Below are 27,516 nucleotides of genomic sequence, written 5' to 3' on the forward strand. Positions count from 1 at the left end.
TCAACATGAAAGCATCTGGTCTGTGAGAGAACTAACGGAAAATTAGGCAAGAAGAGCAGGCTCAGGGCATGTTGTGTAAGCTGAGGACCCTGGGTTCAGGAATCTGGTCTTAGTGGATAATAAACAGTCAGTGGAGGTTTCTGTGTAGGAAAATAATTTAGTGATTAGGAGTTCACTGGTGACCTTTGAGGGACAAGTTCTAGTGAAGCTGTGAGGACAGAAAGTGAAACGGTTAGTCACTTAGTCGTGTCTGACTCTGTGACCCCATGGACTGTAGCCCACCAGGCTCCCCTGTTCATGGGATTTCCCAGGCAAGAATATTGGAGTGGGTAGCCATCTCCTCCTCCAGGGGATCTTTCCTACCCAGGAATTGAACCCTGGCCTCCCACATTGCAGGCAGATTCTTTTACCATCTGAGCCACTGGGGAAGCCCTGTGAGGACAGAACCAAAATTCAAATGAGTGCAATGTGGTGGCTGGGGTTGGGGATGGTAAATGAGGGGAGGCAATGAGGGTCTCAGTTTCTTTACCTGAAAAGTAAGGAGAATACCACCTCCTTCCCCTAAAAGCAGAACAGAAAGTTGAATTTTCCCCTTGACACTACAATGTCAGAAAGATTAGCAAAGCAATGAAGCTGAAGTTATATGGATCTTTCAAAACTTAGAAAATAACTTCCTAATGTAAAAGATCCAAAACTTAGAAAATAACTTCCTAATGTAAACCAGACCAAGTAAGTTAAGCCAAAGGATTCTGAATCCAAGCTTTCATCACTCACTTCACTTCCCAGACTACAAAAACCATCCACCCAGCCTGAGGTCTGGCCTCTCCCCAAGGATGTCCTCGCCGTCTCCCATGGCTCTGGTCGAGACCCTCCTCTTACTGTATCATCCATACTGTCCTTATGGCGCAAACCAAGGGCTGCAGTGGGGCTGATTAGGGATGGAGGGAAGGGAATGCAGCTGGATCTTCCCCTCTAGAGAAGCCACCAGATCCAGAGATTCTGGCCCTCCCTCTTGCCTGAGTGGTGGCAAGTCATGCTTTGAATATGAATCAGGAGGTGGAACTAGAATTCTGTAAGTCAAATTTTGAATGGAGACTTTCTGGAAAAGCAATCCTGTTTAGGAGAACAACTACATTCTTAATTTTTGGTCTAGGGCTTAGGAGCTTTTCCAACTCTTTCCCTAATGGTCTCCTAGTTAAGTCCTCAGACCATGTAACAGCCTGTGAAAGGCCCTTGGGTGAGGGGAGTGGATATTGCTCCCTCTCAGCAAGAATGCACAGATATAAACCTGAACTACAGGTTCTCCGGTGGCATCTCCGATGGCACCTGAATGACTGCTGCTGACCTTCAGTCACCTGTGCCAGGGCAGCCAGCAGGTGTGACCAGAGTCCCTGCCAAGGAAGGACCCCTCTTACCTCTTGCTGATGCGGTACTCCACTGGTAACTGCTTTTCTCCTGACGCCACCACGGATCTCTGTAACTGGTGTGAAGGATGTAAGAGAAAGTCCAAGTGGTTACCATGCAAAGGGAAGGACTCTCATTTGCATAGACATGCCCCTTTCTTAGCATAAGCCTAACAATTACCAGTTTCTCCTTAATTAAGGGATATTTTGCACTCACTACTAATTTAGTGATAGCTATTGATCTTGAAAATAAAAAATAAGTGAAGTGACATAAAAACTCAAAGTTGACAATGAACTTGAGCTTCATATCTGGTAAATACTAAATGTTCAAAAAAGTCTGTTGGAACTAAAATAAAAGTGATTTTTAATCCCTTTTTCATCTGCAAGACTCTAAGTTCTGTAAGAACAAGGGCTGTTTCTTTTTTTTTTTTAATATTTATTTATTTGGCTGTGTCCGGTCTTAGTTGCGGCATGTGGGATCTTTCATTGCAGCACACAGATTCTCTAGTGGTGGCACATGGGTTTATTGCTTCATGGCATGTGGGATCATCTCAGTTCCCCAGCCAGATGGAACCCATGTCCCCTGCATTGCAAGGAGGATTCTTAACCACTGGACCACCCGAGAAGTCCCTAAGGGTTATTTCTTATTCATCTTTATATCCCAGTGTCTGGGTCAGGGCCTGACTAAGGGTCAGCTAAGCTCTGACTTTAGTGTTTGTCAAATTAAATGACAATGACAGGACACTCTCTACCCTCAGAGGCAGCCTGCTCCTTCTGAACAATTCAGATAAAATCCCTTCCTTACAGAGAATCAAAATCTGTTTTGCTTGCAGCTGCCTTTGTTATGGGGAAAAAACAACCAAACAGGTCTTAGGTCACTAATTCAACTGAATGTCTCTATTTTGTTCTGAATGTTCGGATAGAAATTTTAAATTATTTTTAAATAAAGTAGCCTCTAATTGCAAAAATACTGTACCAAGGACAGAAAGAGAAATAATATCTACATGAGGATGTCTGTTTCTGCATCTGACACCAGAATGTCAGCTCCATGAGGGCAAGCGCTTGGTCTTTTTTCAGTGCTGTATCCCGAGGGTGCAGAAAAGGCCAGGCAGGGAGTAGGTGCTAAATACTGGTGAAATGCATCCAGGAGTGAATGAACCAGAGTCTGGAGCCTAAAGACACAGTCCCGGCACTTCGTGTGCAGTCAGAGTAGAGCATGGAGCAACACAGGGCACCCTTTCCTTTCTCAGAGGCTTCAACAATATTACTGTTCCTGCCGCTAAACCAGGTAGAGAACCTTGGAAGAGGCTCTGCTCTTCCCTTCCCTGGACCCGTTTTCTCAGCTATAAAATGCAGCATGTGAACAACACACTCCTGGAGGCCTTCTCAGTCTCTCTCTCTACAATACTAGGTTGCGGAGAATCGGTAAATGACTGATAATATCTCTGTGTGGTCCTCTGTCTAGCTCCTCTCCTGAGCCTTCACAGTGAGGAGAGAGTCCCTGCTCCTCTTCTGGGACAATATCAACGGTTTAAAAACAAATCCTACAGAATCTCCACTCCACTTTGCCAGCCCCCTCCCTTCCAGAGCCACACTGCATTTACACAATTATTTGTGTAAATTATCTGTATACTGCATTATACACTCTGAATAACAATTATTTACTGTGCATCCACAAGTCATTCATTTGAGGGGACAAACACTTCCTGGTTGTCCTCTGACTAAGCACTGTGCTAGACACTATAAACACAATATAGGATAACCATAAGTCATTCAGTGGGGCCCTACTAGAAAAGTACAGGGTTACGGAAGGAACAACCAGCCATTCTTATGAAGGGCAGGAAGGCTTCCCAGGATGCCCAAAAGACAACTGGAATCACACAGGTGAAAAGAGGCCAGGGGAAGAGTGCTTCAGGCAGAGAGAGGAGTGTGTGGGGAGGCCAGTGAGAGCACTACCTGTTCATGGAGACACAAGTTGTTTAGTGCTTCTGGGATGTCAGTGTAGGATGCTGCAGAAAGGGTGGCAGTAGCCAGGCCAAGGGGCTTTGTAATCATTTGAGAGCAAAAGGGACCCATTAAAGAGTTTAAGCAAGGGCTTGACTCAGTTGCAAGTGACCGGTTGCAGATTGCTCTGGCTGCAACAGGCATAATACAGGGCCATGCATTTCAAGGACCACATATGATCCCTGCTAGCTTACAGTCTGGTTGAGGGGGACAAGGGACTAACTCATGAAACTGTGAGCAATTCCAGACAACATGTAAATGGCAGAATAAATGAAAGTACCAAACAACTGGAGACAAAAACTCTTGAGTTCAGAGGAGGAAGGTTATTGTAGGTGACCCCAAAAAGTGCTCTGGAAAAAATGTTCCTACTGAAAGAATCTGTAAAAGTGGGCCAAAGTGGTGAGGGCTAGGAAGCCAAAAGAGGCGTCCGGTTTCATCTGAGTCTTCAAGAATGGGCAGAATGCAGATGGGGGAGGAATGATGAAAGAGCAGAGAAATTCTTTTTTGAGAAACAGACGGCGAACAGGAGCAGAGAAATTCAACACAAGCCACTGAGGTGGCTTGGTTCCCGCGGGGCAGCCACTACCACACACACCCAGGACTTGTTCCTGGGCAAGTCAAGGGCAAGACAGGGACCAGCAACTCTGGCAAGACACTTCTGGGGGAAGGGAGTGTGGCAAGGTCTGTGCATGCCAGACAGATGACCTGGCCACGGGGGATTAAATGAACATCTCCAAGTGGGCCGCCTGTCCTGTTACCACAGCAACAGAGTTGTCCTGAGGAAAAGGGAGCTTCAGGCCAAACGCTGCCGCTGGCTCACTGAGAAACCAAAGATATTGAAAACACATCATTCCAATTCATGGAGAGCTTAATGGCTTCAAAAATTTTCTGTACAAAGATTCCAGGTTCGTCTGAAGGGCTTTTAGATGGAATTATTTTTGCTATTCTTCTCCTCCAATTCATGTCTGCTGCCAAAGTCTCCCTCAAAATCTGCAGACCTGATCAGGGCACTCTCCAATTTCAAACTGTCCCACTGCTTTCCCTGGCTTTTGGGATAAAATCCACTCCCCAGCGTGGTACTTCTGGAGCTTCTAATTGTGTCTCACCTTGCATCTCCCATCACCTCCCACACCCACCCCTGCCCACTTCAGCCCCCAGCTTCCCCTACTCTCTGAACACACCACACAGCAGGCCTGTGCATAGACTGCCTGTCTTCCTGGACTCTCCTTTGTCACCTTTCACTTGGATGAATCTCACATCCACGGGGAAGCCTCTGTTTTTCCTCTCCCCCTGCCCCATCTGCTCTTCACCTGACTGCCTTTCCCTTGGAGGAAGGTTCTCTTTTTTATGCTGCTGCAGCACAAACACCTATGCTATTACAGGACGTATCCCAGTGCATTGTAAATATCTCTTTCCCTTTCTTCAGGAAGCTCTGAAATCAGAGGGAGCAATACTTAACCTCCGTGTAACAGCCCAGAACCCAGTACAGCATCTAGCACACAGCACGCTCTGTTCTAGTGATGAATGACGGTCTGGCTGCCAGGGCAAACAGCACACCATGAAGGGCATGATGTCTGCTTTGACACAGGAATTCTGAAACTGTCTTATGTGCTATTTGTAAAGAAGCAACATACGTATAGCAGTGAGGTCAACTGCATGACCTTTCTAAATATTTGCCACAATTCCTGGATTTTAAATAATTTAATGGAATTCTGTCACCTCCACTAGCTTTGGTCATAGTGATGCTTTCTAAAGCCCACTTGACTTTGCACTCCAGGATGACTGGTTCTAGGTGAGTGATCACACCATCGTGGTTATCCAGGTCATTAAGATCTTTTTGTATAGTTCTTCTGTGTATTTGTGCCACCTTTTCTTAATATCTTCTACTTCTGTAAGGTCCACACTGTTTCTGTCCTTTATTGTGCCCATCTTTGCATGAAATGTTCTCTTGGTATCTCTAATTTTCTTGAAGAGATCTCTAGTTTTTCCCATTCAATTGTTTTCCTCTATTTCCTCGCACTGTTCACTTAAGAAGGCTTTCTTGTCTCTCCTTGCTATTCTTTGAAACTGCATTCAGATGGATATATCTTTCCCTTTCTCCTTTGCCTTTCTCCTCTCTTCTTTTGCCAGCTATTTGTAAGGCCTCCTTAGACAACCATTTTGCCTTTTTGCATTTCTTGGGGATGGTTCTGGTCACCACCTCCTGTACAATGTCACGAACCTCTGTCCATAGTGCTTCAGGCACTCTGTCTCGTCAGATCTGATCCCTTGAATCTTTTTGTCACTTCGTTGTGTAATCATAAGGGAGTTCATTTAGGTCATACCTGAATGGCCTAGTGGTTTTCCCTACTTTTTTCAATTCTAGTCCAAATTTCACAATAAGGAACTCATGATCTGAGTCATAGTCAGCTCCAGGTCTTGTTTTTGTTGACTGTATAGAGCTTCTCCATCTTTGGCTACAAAGAATATAATCAATTTGATTTTCAGTATTGATCATTTGGTGATGTCTATGTGTACAATCATTTCTTGTATTGTTGGAAGAGGGTGTTTGCTGTGACCAGTGTGTTCTCTTGGCAAAACTGTTAGCCTTTGCCCTGCTTCATTTTGTACCCCATGGCCAAACTTGCCTGTTACTCCAGGTATCTCTTGACTTCCTACTTTTGCATTCCAGCACCCTATGAGGAAAAGGACATCTTTTTTTGGTGTTAGTTCTAGAAAGTCTTGTTGGTCTTCATAGAACTGTTCAACTTCAGCTTCTTTGGCATAAATGGTTGGCGCATAGACTTGGATTACTGTGATGCTGAATGGTTTGCCTTGGAAATAAACCAAGATCATTCTGTCATTTTTGAGACCACACCCAAGTACTGCATTTTGAACTCTTTTGTTGACTATGAGGGTTATTCTATTTCTTCTAAGGGATTCTTGACCACAGTCATAGATATAATGGTCATCTGAATTAAATTCACCCATTCCTGTCCATTTCAGTTCCCTGATTCCTAAAATGTTGATGTTCACGCTTGCTATCTCCTGTTTGACCACTTTCAGTTTACCTTGATTCATGAATTTAACATTCCAGGTTCCTATGCAATATTGTTTATAGCATCAGACTTTACTTTCACCATCACACACATCCACAACTGGGTATCGTTTTTTGCTTTGGCTCAGGCTCTTCATTCTTTCTGGAACTATTTCTCCACTCTTCTCCAGTAGCATATTGGACACCTACCGACCTGGGGGGTTCATCTTTCAGTGTCATATCTTTTTGCCTTTTCATACTTTCATGGGTTCTCAAGGCAAGAATGCTAAAGTGGTTTGCCATTCCCTTCTCCAACGGACCACATCTTATCAGAACTCTCCTCTATGACCCACCCATCTTGGGTGGCCCTGCACAGCATGGCTCATAGTTTCATCGAGCGCTGCACTTAATATGCCAGCAAATTTGGAAAACTCAGCAGTGCCCACAGGACTGGGAAATGTCAGTTTTCATTCCAACCCTAAAGAAGGGCAATGCCAAAAAATGTTCAAACTACCACACAATTGTGCAAACCCTTCAAACTAGGCTTCAACAGTATGTGAGTCATGAACTTCCAGATATACAAGTCTGGATTTAGAAAAGGCAGAGGAACCACAGATCAAACTGCCAACATTCTCTGGATCATAGAAAAAGCAAGAGAATTCCAGAAACACGTCTACTTCTGCTTCAATGACTATGCTAAAGCTTCTGACTGTGTGGATCATGACAAACTGTGGAAAATTCTTAAAGAGATAGGAGTACCAGACCACCTTACCTGCGTCCTGAGAAACCTGTATGCAGGTCAAGAAGCAACAGTTAGAACTGGACATGGAACAACAGACTGGTTCCAAGTAGGGAAAGGAGTATGTCAAGGCTGTATATTGTTACCTTGCTTATTTAACTTATATATGGAGTATATCATGTGAAATGTTGGGCCACATGAATCACAAGCTGGAATCAAGATTGCTGGAAAAAATAATAACCTCAGATATGCAGATGATACCATCCTAATGGCAGAAAGCAAAGAGGAACTAAAAAGCCTCTTGATGAAGGTGAAAGAGGAGAGTGAAAAAAAATGCCTTAAAACTCAACATTCAAAAAACTAAGATCATGGCAAATAGATGGGGAAACAATGGAAACAGTGACAGACTTTATTTTGGGGCTCCAAAATCACTGCAGATGGTGACTGCAGCCATGAAATTAAAAGATGCTTGCTCCTTGGAAGTAAAGCTATGACAAACCTAGATATCATATTAAAAAGCAGAGACATTACTTTGCCAAGAAAGGTCCATCTAGTCAAAGCTATGATTTTTCCAGTAGTCATGTATGGATGTGAGAGTTGGATCATAAAGAAGGCTGGAAAGTGAAAGTGAAAGTCACTCAGTCGTGTCTAGCTCTTTGCAACCCCATGGACTATACAGTCCATGGAATTCTCCAGGCCAGAACAGTGGAGTGGGTAAGCGCCGACAAATTGATGCTTTTGAACTGTGGTGTTGGAAGAGACTCTGGAGAGTCCCCTGAACTGCAAGGAGATCAAACCAGTCAATCCTAAAGGAACTCAGTCCTGAATATTCATTGGAAGGACTGATGCTGAAGCTGAAGCTCCAATACTTTGGCCAGCTGATGCGAAAAGCCAACCCACTGGTAAAGACGCTGATGCTGGGAACGATTGAGTTCAGGAGGAGAAAGAGGTGAGAGAGGATGAGATGGCTGGATGGCATCACCAACTCAATGGACATGAATTTGCGCAAACTCCAGGAATTAGTGAAGGACAGGGAAGCCTGGTATGCTGCAGTCCATGGACAGGGAAGCCTGGTATGCTGCAGTCCATGGGATCTCAAAGAGTTGGACACAACTGCGAGGCTGAATAACAACAACACTTTCTGGAGGACTAACTCCCCTCCCCCTCAACATAAAGCTTGGCACGGTGGCTGCAGAGCCTTCTCCATGGAAGAATGAGATATACCCACCAAGCTGACTGCAGTGTTCGCTACATGCTTTGCTTTGACCAGGGAAATGTGGATGGAAATAATGCCTGGTGCTTCCAAGCAGAAGCTTTAAAAGCCAGCTAGTAGTTTGCTCTCTTTGCCTTTTTCCTGTCCCATGAGATGGCAGTGTTCCAAACAAAGGCTGCTCTGTTGGGCTGGGTCCGAGGGTAAAGACAGAATGGGGCAGAGCAGCAACCAGCACAAGACAGACACATAACATAAAGACCAAGCCAACCTCTACTGCTGTTGTCCTCCCTGAGATTTGGGGGCTGCTCGTTACTGTTAGAGGAAATCCTAACTGTAACTGCCTGTTCTCTAGGCTCCATTTGTATGAGTTATTTTACAATAGGAGGTTCTGATAAGGAACACGGAACTAACAAGACACCACCAACCGGAAGAATTTGGGAAAATTCACCTCACATGGAGATGCTACGTGTCCTACCACCTCCCAGAATCCTCCTTGCTGGAATCCATCTTGGCTGAGCAATGTGTGCACCACCAGGAAGGACCCTGAGTCTGAATGATTGGCCAGAGGCAACCTGGAAATTAATCCCATCACCAAAAAAAAAAAACAAGACTGCGAGCCACATGGCAGAGCAGTCCTCCTGGGCTCCCTTACCTTCCTGCTCTCCGCTCAAGCACCTCTTCCCAATAAAGTTTCTTGCTCTGTCAGCATGCATATCTCCTTGGACAATTCATTACTGAGTGTTAGACAAGAGCCCACTTTCAGGCCCTGAAGGGGGTCCCCCCACTTCCTGCAACATTACCAAATGTAACAGCCTAAGTTAACTGATACATGAAGGCCGAAGAGCAGAGCAGCAATCAGCGGTACCTCTGGGCTCCAATTCTGGGCCAAGCCATATATGTGACCTGAGGTCTCTTCCCCTCTCCAGGCCTCGGATTTCTCTTTAACAAAATATTAAGTTTAACTAAATAATCTTCACACTCTTTTTCTGTGCTAGGAAATCTCTCCTTTCCCCTGTCATTTGACCCCCCCTTTTTTTTTTGGCCACACCAAATAGCTTGTGGGATCTTAGTTCCCCAACTAGGAATCAAACTCAGGCCCCAGGGAGGCATTGAAAGTGCTGAGTCTTAACCACTGAAACACCAGAGAATTCCCTCACCCTTTATTTCCTTCTATCACTTATATTGAATGACTGATATTGGGGGGGGGGCTTCCTTTAATTTTTTTAGATTAAATTTACATACAGTGATATACATAGATCTCGAGAGTACCATTTGCTAAGTTTTCACAAACATACTACCATGTACTCCACTAACAAGATATTGAAAGCACATTGTGAACACCCCAGAAAATCCCCTTGTACCCTTTCTCAGCCAGAAGCAACCACGACTGTGAGTTTTTTCACCGCTGATTAGTTTTATGGAATGGCTGGTATTTTGAACTCCTGAACAGATGAAGTATCTAGTTGTTCAGGCTGCCTGTTCTCACACTTCTGAACATCAGTCACGCAAAGAAACAAAGGGGGGTTCTCAGCAGGCCTTGGGGACACTCACCCATGGTTCTGCAAGCCCTCTGATCTTCTGAGCCTCGGCATCACTGACAAAGTCATGGTAGAGAACAACATAGGGCTCCAGGTGGATGACCTCCTTCCGCACCGGCTGGAGCAGCAGGTAGGGACTGGAACTGGTCTCATAGGAGCAGTAGAGGCTGGGGATCTGGTAGTGAGTAGGCTGAAAGGAAAGACTAGAATCAGCTTAGAAGAAGGGTCTAGGAGTGGAAACCAATTTACGGGAACTCTAGCATAAAAAACCTGAAATTCAGGAGATTAAAAATTCAGTCACTGATGCTATCCAAGTGAACTTTATTATTTTTTTTAATGCATCAGTTTTCCCCTTCAAATTGTCCCAATTCTACCTTTTCTCCCATCCCCCAAGCTGGTTCCCCCTTTTTCTTCCCATGAGAAATGGTACCTGGGAACCCAGGGTCTGACATAACCCCTCGTAGGTGTCCCTGGTCTGCAGGTGGGGCACATTGGGTCTCTGCATGACAGTCTCAGCTACAGCCTGGTTAGGGCTCTCTGCCAAGAGCTTTTCATACTTCAAGACATTTCTGGCTACCCTCTTATTATCTGGGCCTGGAAGAAATCAGCAGGGAAAAATACAAATTAACAGATTAACAAACAGTGGTCCCAGGGAGTGCTGCCAAGGTTTCCTGCAGCCTCACTGTTACATGCGACCAGCACCTGGACAACTTCCTATGTCCATGCACAGGAGGGTGTAAGCCCCGCACCCCCAGAGTACCAGGTATTAAAAAGGATTAAGTAGGGCCTGGTAGAGCTGAAGGAACACTCTTAGACCAAGGGATCATGAGGATGGGGCTGCAGGACAGTGTGATGGTCAGTTTTATGTATAGGGAAGAAGCGTCAATCATTCATTCACCCGTCCATTCAGTAACTCTCCAGTGAACATGTACCAGACACTGTGCTAGAGGCTAAACTCTCAGAGTTTAGAGTCCATCAGAGAAAAGACACATTAACTAGCTACTTACAACAAAACACAACAAGAAAGTGCTATGAAAGAGAAGTCCAGAGAGCCAAAGCCTACGGCAGAGAGACTCGCTCTGTTCTTCCCTAGAGAACTGGAAGCTAAATCATTCCCAACTCTACGATTCCTCAGAATCCCGACCTGGCCTAGACTCAACAGAGCACTATGGGACAAAGGGGTTCTAGACTTTGGTTCTAGCCAAGGTCCCGACAGGGATCTTGTGTCTTGTCTGTGCCCACTTTGGTTGCAGATCCGCCATGAGTTGGCAGCTACCCATGGCCAGCTAGCCTCTGCATTATCTCAGTGCATCTCAGAAGGAGGTGTTCCATTGCTGTAAAGGTCACCAAAGCATCTTTCTCTGAGGAGCTCAATGTGCTTCTAACCACTTCCACCGTTACCATCATTCTGGCAAACGAGGGGACAGAAATTATCATCCTTTTTTTAACCAAAGGAGAAATAAAGTTTGGAGGAATAGAAACAGTGGGCCCAAAATACCAATGAAAATACTGCGAGACCATTTATGGAACGAGGAATTTCAATTTGCTGTGTCTACTTATTCACCTTTAATAGTGCACAATTTACTTTCTCTGGGATATGCAGAGATTTAAATAGTTCAAGCACAAAAATAAAGAGGGGCTGTGTTATCAATTTGTCAGTACCACTAACTGTCCACATGTTTCCAGACCACACAGCTACTGCCTTATCCTACTGTTTGCCAAACTATCAGAAAGGAATAACGTTACTAAGTGGATTCATTAAAAAGTGATACATATATTTGTGAAGTCCTACAAGAAATACTTCATAAATACTGGGTTGGCCAAAAAGTTTGTTCAGGGTTTTAACGACCTTTTTGGCCAACCTAATTTTGTGAATGATTATTACGTATCTTAACCTATCTGATACATATACATATCTGTATATACACATATCTGTAACATGTACCTATCTTTTAGTATCCATCTTATTAAAAGAAAATCTGGGAAGCCCTCTACCACCAAAATTTTAAGCAAAAATATCTAAGCAGAGTTAAGCTAGTGAATCTCTCTCCTAGTTTAACTCTGGTGAAGCGCTGCCTGAGAGGGTTGAAGCTGAACGCTGTGGCCAGCTGGGCAGAAGGCTTGCATAGCAAAGTGAGCTCCAGTATAAAGAGAAGAATTGCTATCTTTCTGTCAGCAGCCAAAGTGAACAACCCTGCTGAGTCGCTCTCCTTCTTGCACACACAGCTCTCATTGATTGCACTCGTTCCCAGGTCTATTCCCAAAACCTGGATCTTCAAATGTCCCTGAAGAAACTGGCTCCCAACCTAGGACTTGTTCCCCACTGAAGCAACACTAATACGTATGACTCAATAGGGGTGGAGGAGGAAGGCACAAGCTGCTATCTTTTTCTTAGCACTTCCAATGAACTTAAAAACTCCCCCTGGTGCACTGAACAGTATGTTAAGATTTAATAAAAAATTAGAAATGTGCCTTGGATTATGAAATTTGAAAAATAAAAATAGACAGCTATACTTCATTTGCAGGGATGAAAGGCCAAGAGCAAGAGGGATTTCCCACAGGTCTGACCTCTGGTTATCTTTTATCATTACGTACTGTACAGAAGAAATTCCCGGGAAAGGTTGAGGGCACACAAAACATTTCCTGCCTGTAAAAAAGAAAGAAAAGGGAAAGAGTGAGTTAACTGCACTGAGGATATCTCCCCTAATGAACCATTAAATGGATTAAAAAAAACTCTAAAATAAGCTTACCAATAGTAGATAGTAAGACTCACTGAAATGAGGTGCAGACTAAAATGTAGAGGTTCTCTGTCCTAACTCAGGATTTGCAGCCCTGATGCAAATCAGGTCTCCTCAGTTTCCTCAATTACAAATGACTTATTACCACCCTTACCAGGGAAGGGAGAAAAATAAATGAAAATAAACTTTCTTAAAATTCTCTCAAATCTTTCAAAGCATGCAAACCCATATAATTGTAGGGTGTTGTTATTTTGGTATATTTTATTAGTAAATGTTAATATGGAACTGCAACAATCCTACTGAGAATATGATGTGTTCTCCAGGTTCAGCACTTCTGAGAATCCACAAAGTTAGTGAGAGGAAGAAAAAGGAGAGCTAAACCTGAACCATCCCCACTGCATAGCAATGACTCTCCCTACAGCCATTCAACCTTGGGTTACACATGGTCAAAAGTAAACACAAGCTTTCCAGACAAGCCTGGGGAAGAGAACTCGGGGTGGGTGGGCTGTCATCCTGCTCTGGGTGCTGTGAAATGATGATAAGTCACTAGACGTGTATTTACTTCTGATCATTTCACTTTTGCATGTTAAAAAAAAGCATTTTTAATGATAAAAGCAAGAAGAAGGACACTATAAAACATATGAGAAAGAGGGGGTAAAGGTTCCACTGAAACTCAGGCACTTCAAGCACTTTGGAATAATATATAGTGTGTACACAGTTACAGTCATATTTATTATACATTTTCATATCCTGATGGTTTCCCTCTACAGTGTAATCAGGAGTACTTTCTATATTTTTACATAGTCCTCAGAAATAGATTGTTTCTAATTAGTTAATATCATGAATTATTCTGTTCTGTACTTAACAGAGGGGTAGTTAATTAATCTACTAATATCTTATAATGTCAGATATTAACTCAGGGTTATAGATTTTCAAACCCCTTGAGATGAAGAAAGCTAAAATATTAATTTTATATATTTTTAAAACTCAAGGGCTTTATCAGGAGATAAAATTATGTTTTATCAAGAACAGTTAGAGCTACTTTTGATATCCCTGTTAAATTTCTCTGGAAATGTGTATAGTAAATAATGTTCAATGAAAAAGGAGAACACACACTTGTGTATATTGTAAAGATAGCTTACATTTATTGAGAACATATGTGTTATGAATTGGGTTAAGGGCTTTACGTGTATTAGCTCATTTAATCCTCATGCCAACCCTTTGAGGTGAGCGCTGAAGGTGCCAACTACAAACTGGCACTTGCCATGGGCACTTCCATCTACATCCACAAAGATTAAATCATGAGCTGCTGCAGCTACTGGATTTCAACACTCCCTAGAAAATAGTTCAGGGTGGAGAGCAGAAATGAGGCACTCTGTGCACTGGGAAAACTGGCAGAACAGGTCTTCATATAGTTAGATATTTTCAGAAGCTGATTTTAAAAGCCTAATTCTTGTATTTCCTCATATCTAGAAAAGCACCAAAATTTTCATGGTGACAACTGCTCCTCAAGACTAACAGAAACCTTCTGCAAAAAAATATGTGTTTGAGTGCATGCACTCCCCTTTCACTAAAATCACATATATACTGACCTTCCCCCTAACCTCTTTGGAGCAGTTTCTCACAGCTATCTGAGGTGCTGTCTCCTGGGTTACAGTCCTCATTTTGCCCCAAATAAAACCAGATGCACAACTCTCACATTGTCCATTTTTTTAAGTCAACAAAGGGTAGCAGAATAGGCCATCCCCAAATATGCCTCGTTGGCATAAGGATTATTTTGAGCTAATTATTTTGAGAAACATCAGAGATACAGGAGAAGTTTTTTAAACCAGAATAGAAGCTACTCTTTCATAAGGGAAATTTATATTTACAATGGAAATCTCCTGTTGTGAGGGTTCTCTCCCCCGTGTACCTGAAAGAGTAGGATGACTCTGCATCACAAGAAAATCTTATCAATGGAGAAGGCACCCTAAATCTATTGGTACCTTACAGCCTTACTCTTGCTTGCTTGGTCTGGTCACCTCCCAGAACTGGCTCCCCCATACCTTTCTTTCTTTTGTCTTTAGCTGGATACATCATATTTAAGATGAAGGTTTAGATCCTCTCAGAGAGTTACTCATCCCCTGCCCCCCAATATCTCCCGTGTCTACAGGAGGTATACACGTTAGTTAACTTATGTTTATTGTTCCTCTTACTAGTCTGTCTTATATTACAGAGAGGGCTCAGCCAAAAACTCAGAAGGTTATGGGGAAAATTATTTCCACACTCCCACATTATCATTAGTATTCCCCTTTAAAGATAAGAAAAATAGGGACTTCCCTGGTGGTCCAGTGGTTAAGAATCTGCCTTCCGATGCAGGGGACACAAGTTCGATCCCTGCTCGGGGAACTAAGATCCCACATGCTGCAGAGCAACTAAGCCCGTGGGCCGGCCGCAACTACTGAACCTGTGCACCAAAGACCCCAAGTCCAGCAATTAAAATCCAATGCAGCCAAATAAACACATAAATAAAAGTAAGTAAGTATTTTTTTAAAAAAAGAAGAAAGAAGAAAAGTCTGATCATAGAGGAAAACTGAAGCTTTAAAACAGAAAGAAAGAAAATTAAGGTCTAGGGAGGTTAAGTAAGTTACCCAAGTTTTCACAGAACTTGAACCTAGGTCTGCCTGACTTCAGAGCCTATGGTTTAGTTACTACACACTGTTTCTCATTATTCGTAGTTACTGAAATGATTTTTTACTAAAACATATCCTGAAAATGTGTTAAATGATAGTACTACATATAATATATTATACTTTTTGTGGTATATATACACAGTTTTATATGATAATGAAAGATTCATGAGGAATATTCATCTCTAATTTACTAGTGGTAAAAAAGGGGACCAGAAATTGCCTATAAGACAATGCCAGTGTGTTTTATTATTGTGGCATAAACACACACACACACACACACTATAAGAGGACAAAGAAGGAGATTCTGAGGGGTCTAAAGAGAATTAAAGAAGGCTGCACAAAATAGGAAACATTTGAGCTACACCTGGTAAGATGAATAATACTTACCAGACAAAGCACAACTGTAGAATGGGAGAGTTTACAAGTGAGAAGACGAGAAATCTAAGTTTTCATAGGGGAAAAAACCCCAAACTATTAAACATTGTATCTAAAACTCTATCTTTCAGAATGAGCTGCTTTAGTTTATCTTCTCTGAGTCTCCATATCAATTCTCCATTTTCTTCTACTAAAATTCAATTACTTCTTACCCTTTATTGTATCACAGTGATTCTATTTCAGCTTTAATAGCAATTAAGCAGGGCAGATAAGAAGAGCACCCTGGAAAGTTTTACAACAAAGAGCCAGGAACTTCTATGAGAGGAAAAGGACCATTTGCAGCACTGAGAATAAATCTGTTTTGGCAGCAACACACAGGTTTGGACCACCCACATCCTCCTCCCTTTCTCAGGAAAAGGGGGAAAGAAAAAGGAATGTGTGGAGCAGAAATGGTTTATTAGTTTTGGAAACTCTAGGGAACTGACTCTGCAGTGATTTTTCCAGCCTATTCTTAAAGACTATACAACTCTGGTGGACGTGGGGTTATGATGGCAGCTCCCACAAGAAGAGAAATGAGCTTTCACGAGAGACACAACGGATCACAGGTCAATGGTACCAATGAAAAACAACACCTACAGGAGGCAATGAGCTGATGCTCTGGACCAATGACACCAGCTGTGTATCTGGACACAATTCAGGTCACAGTTGGACTTGACAGCAGATGGGAGAAGAAACAATCAAACTTCTTCCTTGACATTGGCAATATCATGGCAAGAGTTATGAATTGTTGAGAGTGCAAAAAAGTGACCTGCATTAACTATGAAGTCACTAAACATTTGTAAATGCAGCTACTACTGATTCAAGTGAGAAACTGCCTCCTACATTGGAGATGATGATTTTAAAGTAGTCAGCGCACTGGAAAGAGTACTGAGGAAGAAATAGACTCAGGCTTTAATCTGACCTCTGTGAACTTTGTAACAAGTTAGGAATTCTTTGGAGATTTAGTTTACTCACATGAGAAATATGGAAAAAATAAAACAACTACCTGCCTGACACATTTAGTCCTGTTGGGAAGATGAAATAAATTAAGAGACATGAAAATGCTGAAAAAGTGGTAAAGCAGATGGAAAGCATTATGCTTACTGTGATGAAAGGAGTGCATCTCTTGCTTACTCCCCTACCTGGAAATAGGCGAAGGCCAAGTGATCCAAGGCATCCTCAAGACTTGCCTCATCCTCTGTCTTCCATTCTCCATAAGAGCCTCGGAAGAGACTGACAGCCTCCTCCAGCCATGGAATGGCATGGTAGTAATCCCCCATGTCATAGGCCACCTGCAGGGAACATAAGTACCATGACTAAAGTTTAGTCCACAGGTAGAGAAAGGAAATAACAATGCAAAAATGTGAGGGGCCTTTGAAACCCAAGAAGGCAAGTTTTCTTTCCAACTCATTTAAGTTAAATATACTAAGCATCTATTATATACAAGACAATGTAATTAGGTGTGGAGAATACTGAAGTGTTCTCGAATTTAAAAAATTTATATTGTACTTCCTTGGTAGTCTAGCGGTTAAGAACCAGCCTGCCAATGCAGGGGACACGGCCCAGTCCCTGGTCTGGGACGACTCCACATGTCGAGGAGCAGCTGAGCCTATGCGCCACAACCGCCAATCCCATGCTCTGGAGCCCATAAGCTGCAACTACTGAAGCCCACATGCTCTAGAGCCCATTCTTTGCAACAAGGGTATGTGTGTGCTCAGTCGTGTCAGATTCTTTGTGACCCCATGGGCTGTAGCCCACCAGTCTCCTCTGCCCATGGAATTTTCCAGGCAAGAATACCAGGGTTGCCATTTCCTACTCCAGGGGATCTTCCTGACCCAGGGATCGAACCTGCGTCTCTGGCATCTCCTGTATTGGCAGGCACATTCTTTACCACTGCACTACCTGGGAGGCCACTGCAATGAGGGGTCTGCACGCCACAACTAGAGAGTAACCCCCACTCATCACAACTAGAGAGAGCCCACGTGCAGCAACAAGGACCCAGAACAGCCAAAAATGGGAAGTGAGAAATAGGAACTGAAGTAACTAGAATACTGAGCAGAATGGCAAGATTACTTGAAAGAAATATGTATGATATGCTGTGGAGGCATAAAGAAAGGAGGAGACTTGAGAATCTCCGCAAGCTTCATGGAAGAAGTGCCACCTGAAGAATGGGTATATGTATATATAACTGATTCATCTGCTGCACAGAAGAAAACAGCACAACACTGTAAATCAACTACACTCCAATAAAGTGAAGCCGCTCAGTCGCGTCCGACTCTTTGTGACCCCATGGACTGTAGCCTACCATGATCCTCTGTCCATGGGATCTTCCAGGCAAGAGTACTGGAGTGGGTTGCCATTTCCTTCTCCAGAGGATCTTCCCAACCCAGGGATCGAACCTGGGTCTCCCACATTGTAGGCAGACGCTTTACCATCTGAGCCACCAGGAAAGTTATACTCCAATAAAAAATATAGAAATTAAGAAAAAAATGCCATCTGAGTCTTCCTTAAACAAGGAAAAGAATTTCAATGAGCAGAGATTGGGATGAAGGGCATTTTATGATGAAAGAATGGTAGAAACAAAAGCCAAAATCAAGAATGTGTTCAAGTAGTATATTGTGATTATAGTCTAAGGCAAAGCGAAGCAGGGAATAAACATAAAAAGGCTATATGGGCTTCACTAAATAGAGATGTGACTTTCATGTTTTTAGGAAGATATTGTTGGGAGCAATGTGACTAATGAATTAAATGCATTTATTTATTCAATATTTACTGTATTTATAATGTACCTGGAGGTTCCTGCCCTTAAAGAGCTTGCAATCAACCAACGGGCACATGAGTAAACCAGTAATTGTGATACAATGCATTAGCCACCTTAATGAAGGTGGACACTGGAATGCTATGAGAGCTCGGTGAATAGCTCTTATAGCTCGTTAAATGTCAGAAAGTGGGGACTATGGCCCCATGCACTAGACATAGATCCTGTCTCCTAAGAGCTTACAGTTAACTAGAAGACCAGACTTGCAGGTGGAATTTCCTGGAAATTGATGTCGGAAACAGCATGGAATTATAGAGTCACAGACTTGGAAGGCCTCTTGCAAAATGATCTAATTTAGGCATAATTCCCCCCAGGCAGAAAAACAGCAGAACCTGGAGATACTACAGTTTTGCTGCCCAAACAGCAAGTCCATTCCTATCCCCCATCTGCCATTAGCCTGCTGTGTTATCTTTCTGGTCCTTAAGTTTCCTATTTGAGAAAGATTAATTTGAAGAATAACCAAAAAATGACTGAAGTTTTCCTGCTAAGTTACCAATTTATTTAATTTAGATTTCTATGAGGAACTTTAAGTCTTAGCAACATGGCAGACAGGTAACTGGAATCCATCCTTAACCACAAAGACTTAGAAATTTTGAGTAAAATATAATAAGTATTTAATCATATATTTTCTAGAAAGATTGGGAAATATCCAAGTACCAGAAATAAAAGAGAAGCTGAAAATCCAAGTAACAAGCTGATGAGTAGATGCTGAAGCTGCCTGGGATGGGGTGGATGTTAGTCCTAGTAACCTCCGTACTTAGTAATCTGAGGTTATAACGCCCACAGGAGGACAGTACATGAGCCTTTTGTAGACCTCGAAAAACTTAAAAGCTGGATTTAAGACACACTCATAAAACTGAAACCCATGAAAAACTATACTTGAAGGGAAAGAATTGACCAGAAAAAAAATCTATCCACTGCCACAGGAGACAAGAAAGTTGGTTTGTTTCTGTCTGGTTTCAATTCAGAGAAATAGATGATGGAAACAACCCAAGTGTCCATCAATAGATGAATGAATGAATAAAATGACACACATACACACATATAATTCAACCATTAAAAAGAATGAAATCTTGCCATTTGTGACAAAATGGATGTACCTTGAAGCACGGTGCTAAACGAAATAAGACAGAGAAAGACAAATACCATATGATTTCACTTACATATGGAATCTTAGAAAAAAAAAAGCAGAAACAAAAACCCCCAGCCCATAAATATAGGAACCAGATTGTTTGCCAGAGGCCAGGGTAGGGGGCTGGTGAAATGGATGATGGGGGTCAAAGGGTATTAATTTCCAGTTATAAAATAAATAAGCCATGCAGATGTAATGTAGAGGGGGGAAAAGAAAGGACTCTAAGGCTAGTGATACCACAGAGTACCTGAAAGAAGAAAACCCAAAACTCTATGAAGGGATAGTCCCATAATTCTGGGCAAAAAGACTCTATTTGGTGGTGGGGGAGGAATCCTGCTAAAAATAGGCTCACAATCAAACATGATAAACTATGTCAGGAAATAACAGACCATGAGCAAGAGTCAACTGACACATCAGTGGAACAGAAGAACTAGACAATAAAGCATTTCAGAAGAAAAGTAAAATAATCAATTGAGGAGGGAATTGAGGGCACGTAGATAAAACAGACTTATCTACATGCTAATAATTATCTATGTTTATTCTTCAACCCAGGTATTTAACCAAGAGAAATGAACACAAATGTCCACAAAAAGACACATCAATAAAGCAGCAGCGTTATTCCAGCTAATGCTGGAAACAAATCTAAGAATCCATCAACATGAGGTTGATAAACAGTTTGTGGTATATTCAAACAACAGAATACTATTCAGCAATAGAAAGGAATGAACTATTGATAAATGCTGCAGTCCATGGCCTTGCAAAGAGTCGGACACGACTGAGCGACTGAACTGAACTGATAAATGCAGCAACATGGATAAAATGTCACAGATACAAGGTGCTAAGTGACTCAAGAGCTCTCACTATTTGGTTTAGGACAGTGGTCACTTGGTACCTGGGCAAGGGAAGAAAAGCACGGGTGGGGATGGTGAGGAGGAAAAGGAGTGTGTGTTTGGCTATCTTTACATTCTTTTTTAAAAATCTGGAAAAAAAAAATCTGAAACAAATACAGCAAAATTTGAACATATATTTCATCTCAATTATAGATAAAATTGCTTATTTTATGTGTACTTTTCTTATATTTGAAATGTTTTGTCTTTCAAAATAAGTAAGTAAATACAGAAATGATGACTGTCAATGAGATTTTCAGGAAATGACTTAACTGAATTTTCAACATATGGTTTTAGTCTCAGAAAAATCTCACTAAGGAAGCAAATATTGGTACCATATATGGAACTGTTTTAACTGACTTCATTTTAAATTAGCCATGAACATGATGATTGAGCTTGATTCTATTAGGATCTCAGAAAAGGAAAAGTTATACATGGAGAGGCTTAGGGAAACCCACTCTGTTAATTTGGAGCATGTATCCTCAAAACTTGGATTTAGGACACATGAGGCCCACTCTCACATTGGCTAATGAATACTGCAGGGGCTGGGAAAAATTCACTTTCCTGCAGTATGCATCTTCAAAATTAAAAAGGATTTACCCCATTACTTCTGGGCAAAGGCTAACAAAGAGTATATTGTAAAATAACCTCTAGTGTACTCAGAACTTCTAAACAAAGATCAGTTAAACATCTCATATGGAAGGTTCCTAAAGTCTATTTTCTCAAACAATCTTATAGCAATGTGGGGTTAGTTCTGGCTGCATCACTTGGCTTGTGGGATCTTACTTCCCTGACTAGGGATCGAGCTCATGCCCTTTGCAGTGGAAGCATGGAGTCCTAACCACTGGATTACCAGGGAATTCCCAAATGGTTTGTTTTTTTGACACTACTTTAGTATCTCTAAGTGGCTAGGAAATGTTGCAAGGGATTTCATGAAGTCCCAGGAGGCTGAGTTTCCATGATCTTACCTTCACATCACCATTTCTTTTCCTTTCCCCCATCCTTTGACCTTGCTTCTCCTTCCCACTTGGCTGTCCATCTACTGGAATGCTATGGTTATGGTGACCAAAGGGCCATTTTCCCCAAGATAGTCCCATTTTATGTCTCTCAGCCTGGCTAATAACACTTCCTTCACTCTCAAGAGTGTCTTAAGTATGTGATTACCCTAGCTATTATGGAGACCGCATGGGATTCAGAGTTAAAAGACACAGGTTCAAAATTTAGTTCTACTTAAACTTGTGTAACCTTGGGCAAGCCATTTACCCTCTCTGAACCTCAGTTTTTTCATCTCATCTGAAAATGGAGAATAATGCCCGATTTCCAATTTTGCTGGCAGGATTAGAAATATGTATTAATAACAGCAATCAGAGTATAGTGATTTTATCCCCTAGAAACAGAGCTGAGCAATCTGCCCTCCCTCTGAATACCATTACCTTGCCAACTTGGAAGCAGTCATCCCCGGTGAGGGAGAAAAGTCGCCTGGGACTGTACAAGTCCGTGACAGCAGAGCCTGTGACTCTCTGGAAGACGCCTCGGGCAAGTCCCTTCACATTGAGCATGTACACGTCCTGCAGCCGCATCAGGGCCCTTGCTGCTCCCTCGAGGTCCTCAAAGGCTGGCAGGTCCTGCTCCACCCTCTCATAACCATCCTTGAGAGCTGTGGAAGTCATGAAAGCATCAATCCATCACTCAAAAAACAGGTGGTGAGCATTTGATACAGCGAGGCATCATCACCTTAATTACTATAATCACTAAGCTCATAATATTTTCATGAGCAAAGATAATGCTTTATCTGATCTTGTCCCCAGGGTAATAAATCTTCTGAATGAGGAATAAAGATTCCAGAGTAAAAACTAAGTATCTTTATCATGTTGTTCCATTCTATCTGTCTCCGGGAGTCTTGCCTTTTGAGGGGAAAACTTTTCTTCTTCTTAACTTCCCCAAAGTCGACAGACTTCTTCAATTATGAAAATGAAAGTCGCTCAGTGGTGTCCGACTCTTTGCAACCCCATGGACTATACAGTCCACGGAATTCTCCAGGCCAGAATACTGCAGTGGGTTAGCCTTTCCCTTCTCCAGTGGATCTTCCCAACCCAGGGATCGAACCCAGGTCTCCAGCACTGCAGGCAGATTCTTTACTAGTTGAGCCCCAAGGGAAGCCTTTCAAGTACAAAGTAGAGTAAATTAGGAAAGTGATCTTACTACAGAACTGTAGTGGCAACTTAATAAAACAGAAATTAATAGACAACATCACTTTTACACATATGTAAATGGGATGATATAACCTATAGTTCTTCACAGGATTGGGTGAAGATCACATGAGATAATGGAGGCACTTCGCTGGCAGTCTAGCAGTTAGGACTCTGCGCTTCCACTTCAGGGGACACAGGTTCACTCCCTAGTTAGGGAACTAAGATCCTACATGCCATGCGGTATAGCCAAAAAAGTATTTTAAAAAATGAGATAATGGATACAAAATTGCTTTCTAATTATAATTGCATAAATTGCATAAACATATTAACAAAAGAACCTAGTTCTCTGTAACAGAGCTAAGGAGATCACTTCATTATCCTTCATCACATCCCATCAGAATCTCTCTCCTTTCTACTAAGTCAGGAGATAGAATCTTCTCTTACCCTCCAGCCCTCCTCCTCATTACCTCGGATATTCTCACTGGCCTCCAGACTATGTACCACATTCTTCCAGTCAGACTGTAGGCGTTTGATGAGAGTAAATGCAAGCAGAGGGTTAGACACAGGGGTTGCTGCATCTTCATGTAAAGATAGCACCTTGTGATAGAATCTGAAAGAGAGGAGTAGAATGACCTCAGCCACTGATACAACCGCTCTACCAAGTGAAGGCACATTTGGAGTAGCTAAAAATGAAATGCTGAACCCCTTGAGACTCATGTTATATTCTGAGCAACATGAACAAAGAGGGTGAAAACGACCAACACAACAAAAGTAGGTCCACTCATTTGTTCATTCAAGTCAGTCTCCACTGCTCAATCACTATATGTCAGGCATCATGCTAGATGCTCGAGACCCAAAGGCAAGAAAGGGTGGAGCTCTCAAGGAGGTTACAAATAAGACCTTTTTTTCTCTCATTATTCTATAATCAAAACTTAGAATCTGGTAGAAGCTTAAAAAACACTGTTGAATTAATTACAATAACTGTGGTATGTGCTATGAGAGAAGAGAGCATATAACGCTATGAAATGCTCTGGCAATCTGTAAGCAGGGCACCTGACCCAGGTGGGAGTTAGAAGGTGTAAGGGAGGACGTTACAGAGGATTCGGCACCTAATCTGAGTTTGGAAGGATTGGTTAAAATACTGATAGCTACTACTTATTGAGCCCTTATCATGTACTAGGCATCCTGTTGAGTGTTTTAAACATATCGTCTCATTTAATCCCCCGCGCCCCAAATGCTCAGAATAGATATTATCACGCACATTTTACAGAAGAGGAAACTGAAACACAGCAATGCTGTCGGTAAACAACAAAGCCAGGAATGAACTGAAGCCTGTCTGACTCTGAAGCTGGGGTTCTTGATTGATTTTACCATACTGTTTCCCATGGAATCAGAACAAAGAAGGGAGGAGAGCGGGTGTTTTGAGCCAACAGGGACCAATGTATCCAAAGGCACAGAGGCTTGACATATATTTAATCATTCAGTAACTCACTTGCTAGAAGTCAAACTCTATGCTGGAAGCCGGGGATAAAAAGGCAAGCCAGGGTCCAATGATCAAGAATTTCATGAACAAGAAAATAGCTGATTTCTCATCACTTTTTTTTTTTTGCCACATCATGCAGTGTGTGGGATCTTAGTTCCCCAACCAGAAACTGAACCTGGGCCACATCAGTGAAAGTACTACCGAGTGTTAACCACTGGACCACAGGGGAATTTCCTCTTATCACCCTTTTCCTAAGTTCAACATATATTTCTATGAAAGAATGAATAAAATATATTCTTCTGTGAGCTAGGTACAAAATTTTGAATAAGTCAATAACCTTGATCTCAAAACATTTGAGATCACAAATAATTACATTACAGATGCAACCCCAGATTTAAGAACAAAGCTCAGAGGAAAAGTACACACATCTGCCAGAGCAGATCACAGTAGGTATCACAGAGGAGATAATAAACTGAGACCTGATGGGTAAAAGCAAATAATGAGAAGGAGGTCTCCCTCCAGGAAGGCAGAGACAGTTCAACATGTGTAAAACTACAGAGAGAAGCAGCAGGGAAATTACAAACCGTTGAGTATTGCTGGAGCACGCAATGTATTAGGAGGATGGGGAAACTAGACTGGAGAAGCAAGGAGTAACTCACAGACCTTGCTGAGAAATCTGGGTTCTGCCCTGAGTGCAATTAGGAGTAGCAAAATTTTAAGTGAGAGTGGGATGGACTATGATACGTTACATATATAAATCTGTGAGAGGGTGAGGAGAAGGGGTTAGAAGTGGAAGTAACCAGAGCAGAAAGACCAGTTAGGAGGCCATTTCAAAGCTGTAAGCAAAAGACAGGACAGTCTGAACCAAAACAGTGACAGTGGGGGCAGAGAATGGAATGGTTTCAAGAGAGATATTTAGGAAGCAAATCATACAGAAACTGGTGAAGATTGTAATGGGGAATGAAAAGGTGGGTTATTCAGCACGCTTCCAACCTTTCTGGTTTGCCAACATTTGCAGTAAAGGGGCAGAAATGTAGGGGCCAGAAGTGATCATCTTTTTCATTAATTTATCTCCTCCTCAATGTCCTATAAGAGTGTTCATACAATTAAGATATAAGTGTTTACTTTCCTGGCATACTATGGTTATCCCATTTCTAATTCCCTACTGGGATTTATATTATTGAAATTTATTAGTTACAGTAAGGCAGACTTAAGAGTTCTAGTCCTGCCCTCTAGCACTTTTTCCCTTTGTTTTAAACATTATTTTCAAAAATAATACAATAACAATTGAAATAAAAGAAAAAGTGTGTGTGGTGCAAAGTGAATATATGAAGAGCATGTGAGAATAGAAGAATTTTCTGGCCACAGTGGAGGACTCTTCAGTGAGCGGAAAGGGATGGAAGTGAGGAATAGAGGGAGTGGTGGGGTGGGGGTAAGGTGCAGGATTTCAATCCCTTGAAACAGTCTGACTTAAGGATTTCTCAAGGGTGGGGCCTCAACTATAAACACAGCCTGAAACAGAATAGTTGCTTTGGGTAGAGATGCTTCTAGTGAGCCAAATATTCAATTCAAGCATAAACTAAGAAAAACAGTCTGCTCCTGGGTGCCCCAGGGAGGAAATAGGAAGCCTGTTAAGTCCCAGGATATCTCTGATCCCTAAGACAGGGGGTTTTTTAAATTAAACCTACTCAAGGGTTTTAAAACTAAACCAGCCTCCAGGGTGTGGGACTTCTTTTTTAATACCCATTATTTTCTGCTTCAGCTCCATATGGAACTACTTAGTGAAAGATATTCCACTGCTAGACGAAAATACAAGCAGAGACTCGGGCTTGAGTTCAGACTGAAGGGTAAGTGTCCAGGGACAACTGAGGCTGAGCGGCAGGGATTTTACAAGACAGTTGCATGGAGAGGAGCTGGGAGGAGACGTGAGAGGTATCCTGAGCCAGCCTCTAGCTATCCCTCAGTTTCCTCTCCTATAAGACGGTAGACCTGGTCTAGTCTAGAAGATCTCCATGGATGCTTTCAGCACAACCATTCTATTCTTTCTTTCCATCACCTTTTCCACAACCAAATAAACAAACTCCTCATCTGGTGCTTGAGACCTACTGTATTGGGTTGGCCAAAAAATAACATCTTGACTGAAAAACCTAGACGAACTTTTTGGCCAACCCAATATAACAAGCCTCAGAGGAAACTGAGGCACAAAGGAAGCATGACGGAGGGGTGAAGATCAAAGGCACCATCTCCTTGTTCTCTTCACATCCCACTTTGTATTACGGCGTCAATTTATTTAGGACAGAGGTTTAATCTCTACTGAAGAACATAATTCAATTCAGTGTTCATGTATGTCATCTTTCTGTCACACAAAGAAAAAAGAAAAAACCTATCAACTGATATCTGAGGCTGGTTTGGAATCCAAACGTTGGCTCTATGCCCAGCCTCTGAGCCAATAGCTGGTTTTCAGAGACCAAGTTACTGGATGCTGAATTCAAACCTCAGGGTTTCCTAAACAGCTTTTTTGCTTTAACAAATGCTGCGGAGAGTGGAAAATCAGATCCTTTCCTTCAAGAATCTGCACAAAAAAGCTGCAACCCAATCTCTGCATTAAACATAGCTTGGGACAGGTTACCCAACCACAATACATGAGCTGTTTTAATTCAATATGTTTTTCCTTTGGCATTCAGAAATGGCTTTGTCTCAGTTCTTCTGAGACATTCTGAATGCTTAATTCTTAGCACAGAAGTCATTGCTGATGACACTACTTTCTAAATCTTGGTACTTTTTAAAAACTGCAACAACAAAAGAAGCTAGGGGTTAACTATCTAAATATTATATGACAAGTATATATAATACTATATTAGTACATAGCTATATATATATTGTAACTAGTATAAATTTTATTCATCAATTTGCGGTAGGGAGTATAGTTTCAACATCAAAAAATATTTAATTTCTAACTTTAGAAATTCAAAGAATATCAACTTAGGCCCCTTAGAAATAACATCTCAAGTTACGTTAGACCACCAGATTGTGAGTATAGGAAAATGAGCAGAAACTGCCAGAATTCTTGTTTTAAAAGCAAACATTTCACCAGGTTTTAGAGCAGTGACTAGAGAACAGACAGTCTCTAAGTTATCAAACTAAGCTTTCTGAAATTAAATGCTCATAAGTCATATGGGAAGAGACTCTAGAATTTTTCTGATTCTTTTTTATTATCTGGGCTCTCACAACCCTAGCTACTGTGTAGAGCCAAAAGTTGTGTCTAGC

The 27,516-nt window shown here is 42.0% G+C and overlaps 1 protein-coding gene across 2 annotated transcripts in view; it reads right to left on the reverse strand.

Annotated features, from left to right (window-relative positions):
- The window catches only part of P4HA3 (prolyl 4-hydroxylase subunit alpha 3), a 51,378-nt gene that overhangs the window by 19,518 nt on the left and 4,344 nt on the right, over nt 1–27,516 (reverse strand). For both annotated transcript variants that reach the window (XR_009694048.1, XM_061150092.1), the window contains exons 2-8: nt 23,234–23,376; nt 22,008–22,231; nt 16,880–17,029; nt 12,509–12,560; nt 10,344–10,507; nt 9,927–10,103; nt 1,416–1,480 (exon numbers count right to left, since the gene is read on the reverse strand). Coding sequence is in view for 1 of the 2 variants with exons in the window: in XM_061150092.1 (XP_061006075.1) it covers nt 1,416–1,480; nt 9,927–10,103; nt 10,344–10,507; nt 12,509–12,560; nt 16,880–17,029; nt 22,008–22,231; nt 23,234–23,376 (975 nt within the window). In the remaining variant the exon portion in view is untranslated. The remainder of the gene's footprint in view (nt 1–1,415; nt 1,481–9,926; nt 10,104–10,343; nt 10,508–12,508; nt 12,561–16,879; nt 17,030–22,007; nt 22,232–23,233; nt 23,377–27,516) is intronic.

The sequence above is a fragment of the Dama dama genome, chromosome 1 (genome assembly GCF_033118175.1).
Source record: "Dama dama isolate Ldn47 chromosome 1, ASM3311817v1, whole genome shotgun sequence".
Classification (NCBI taxonomy): Eukaryota; Metazoa; Chordata; class Mammalia; order Artiodactyla; family Cervidae; genus Dama; species Dama dama.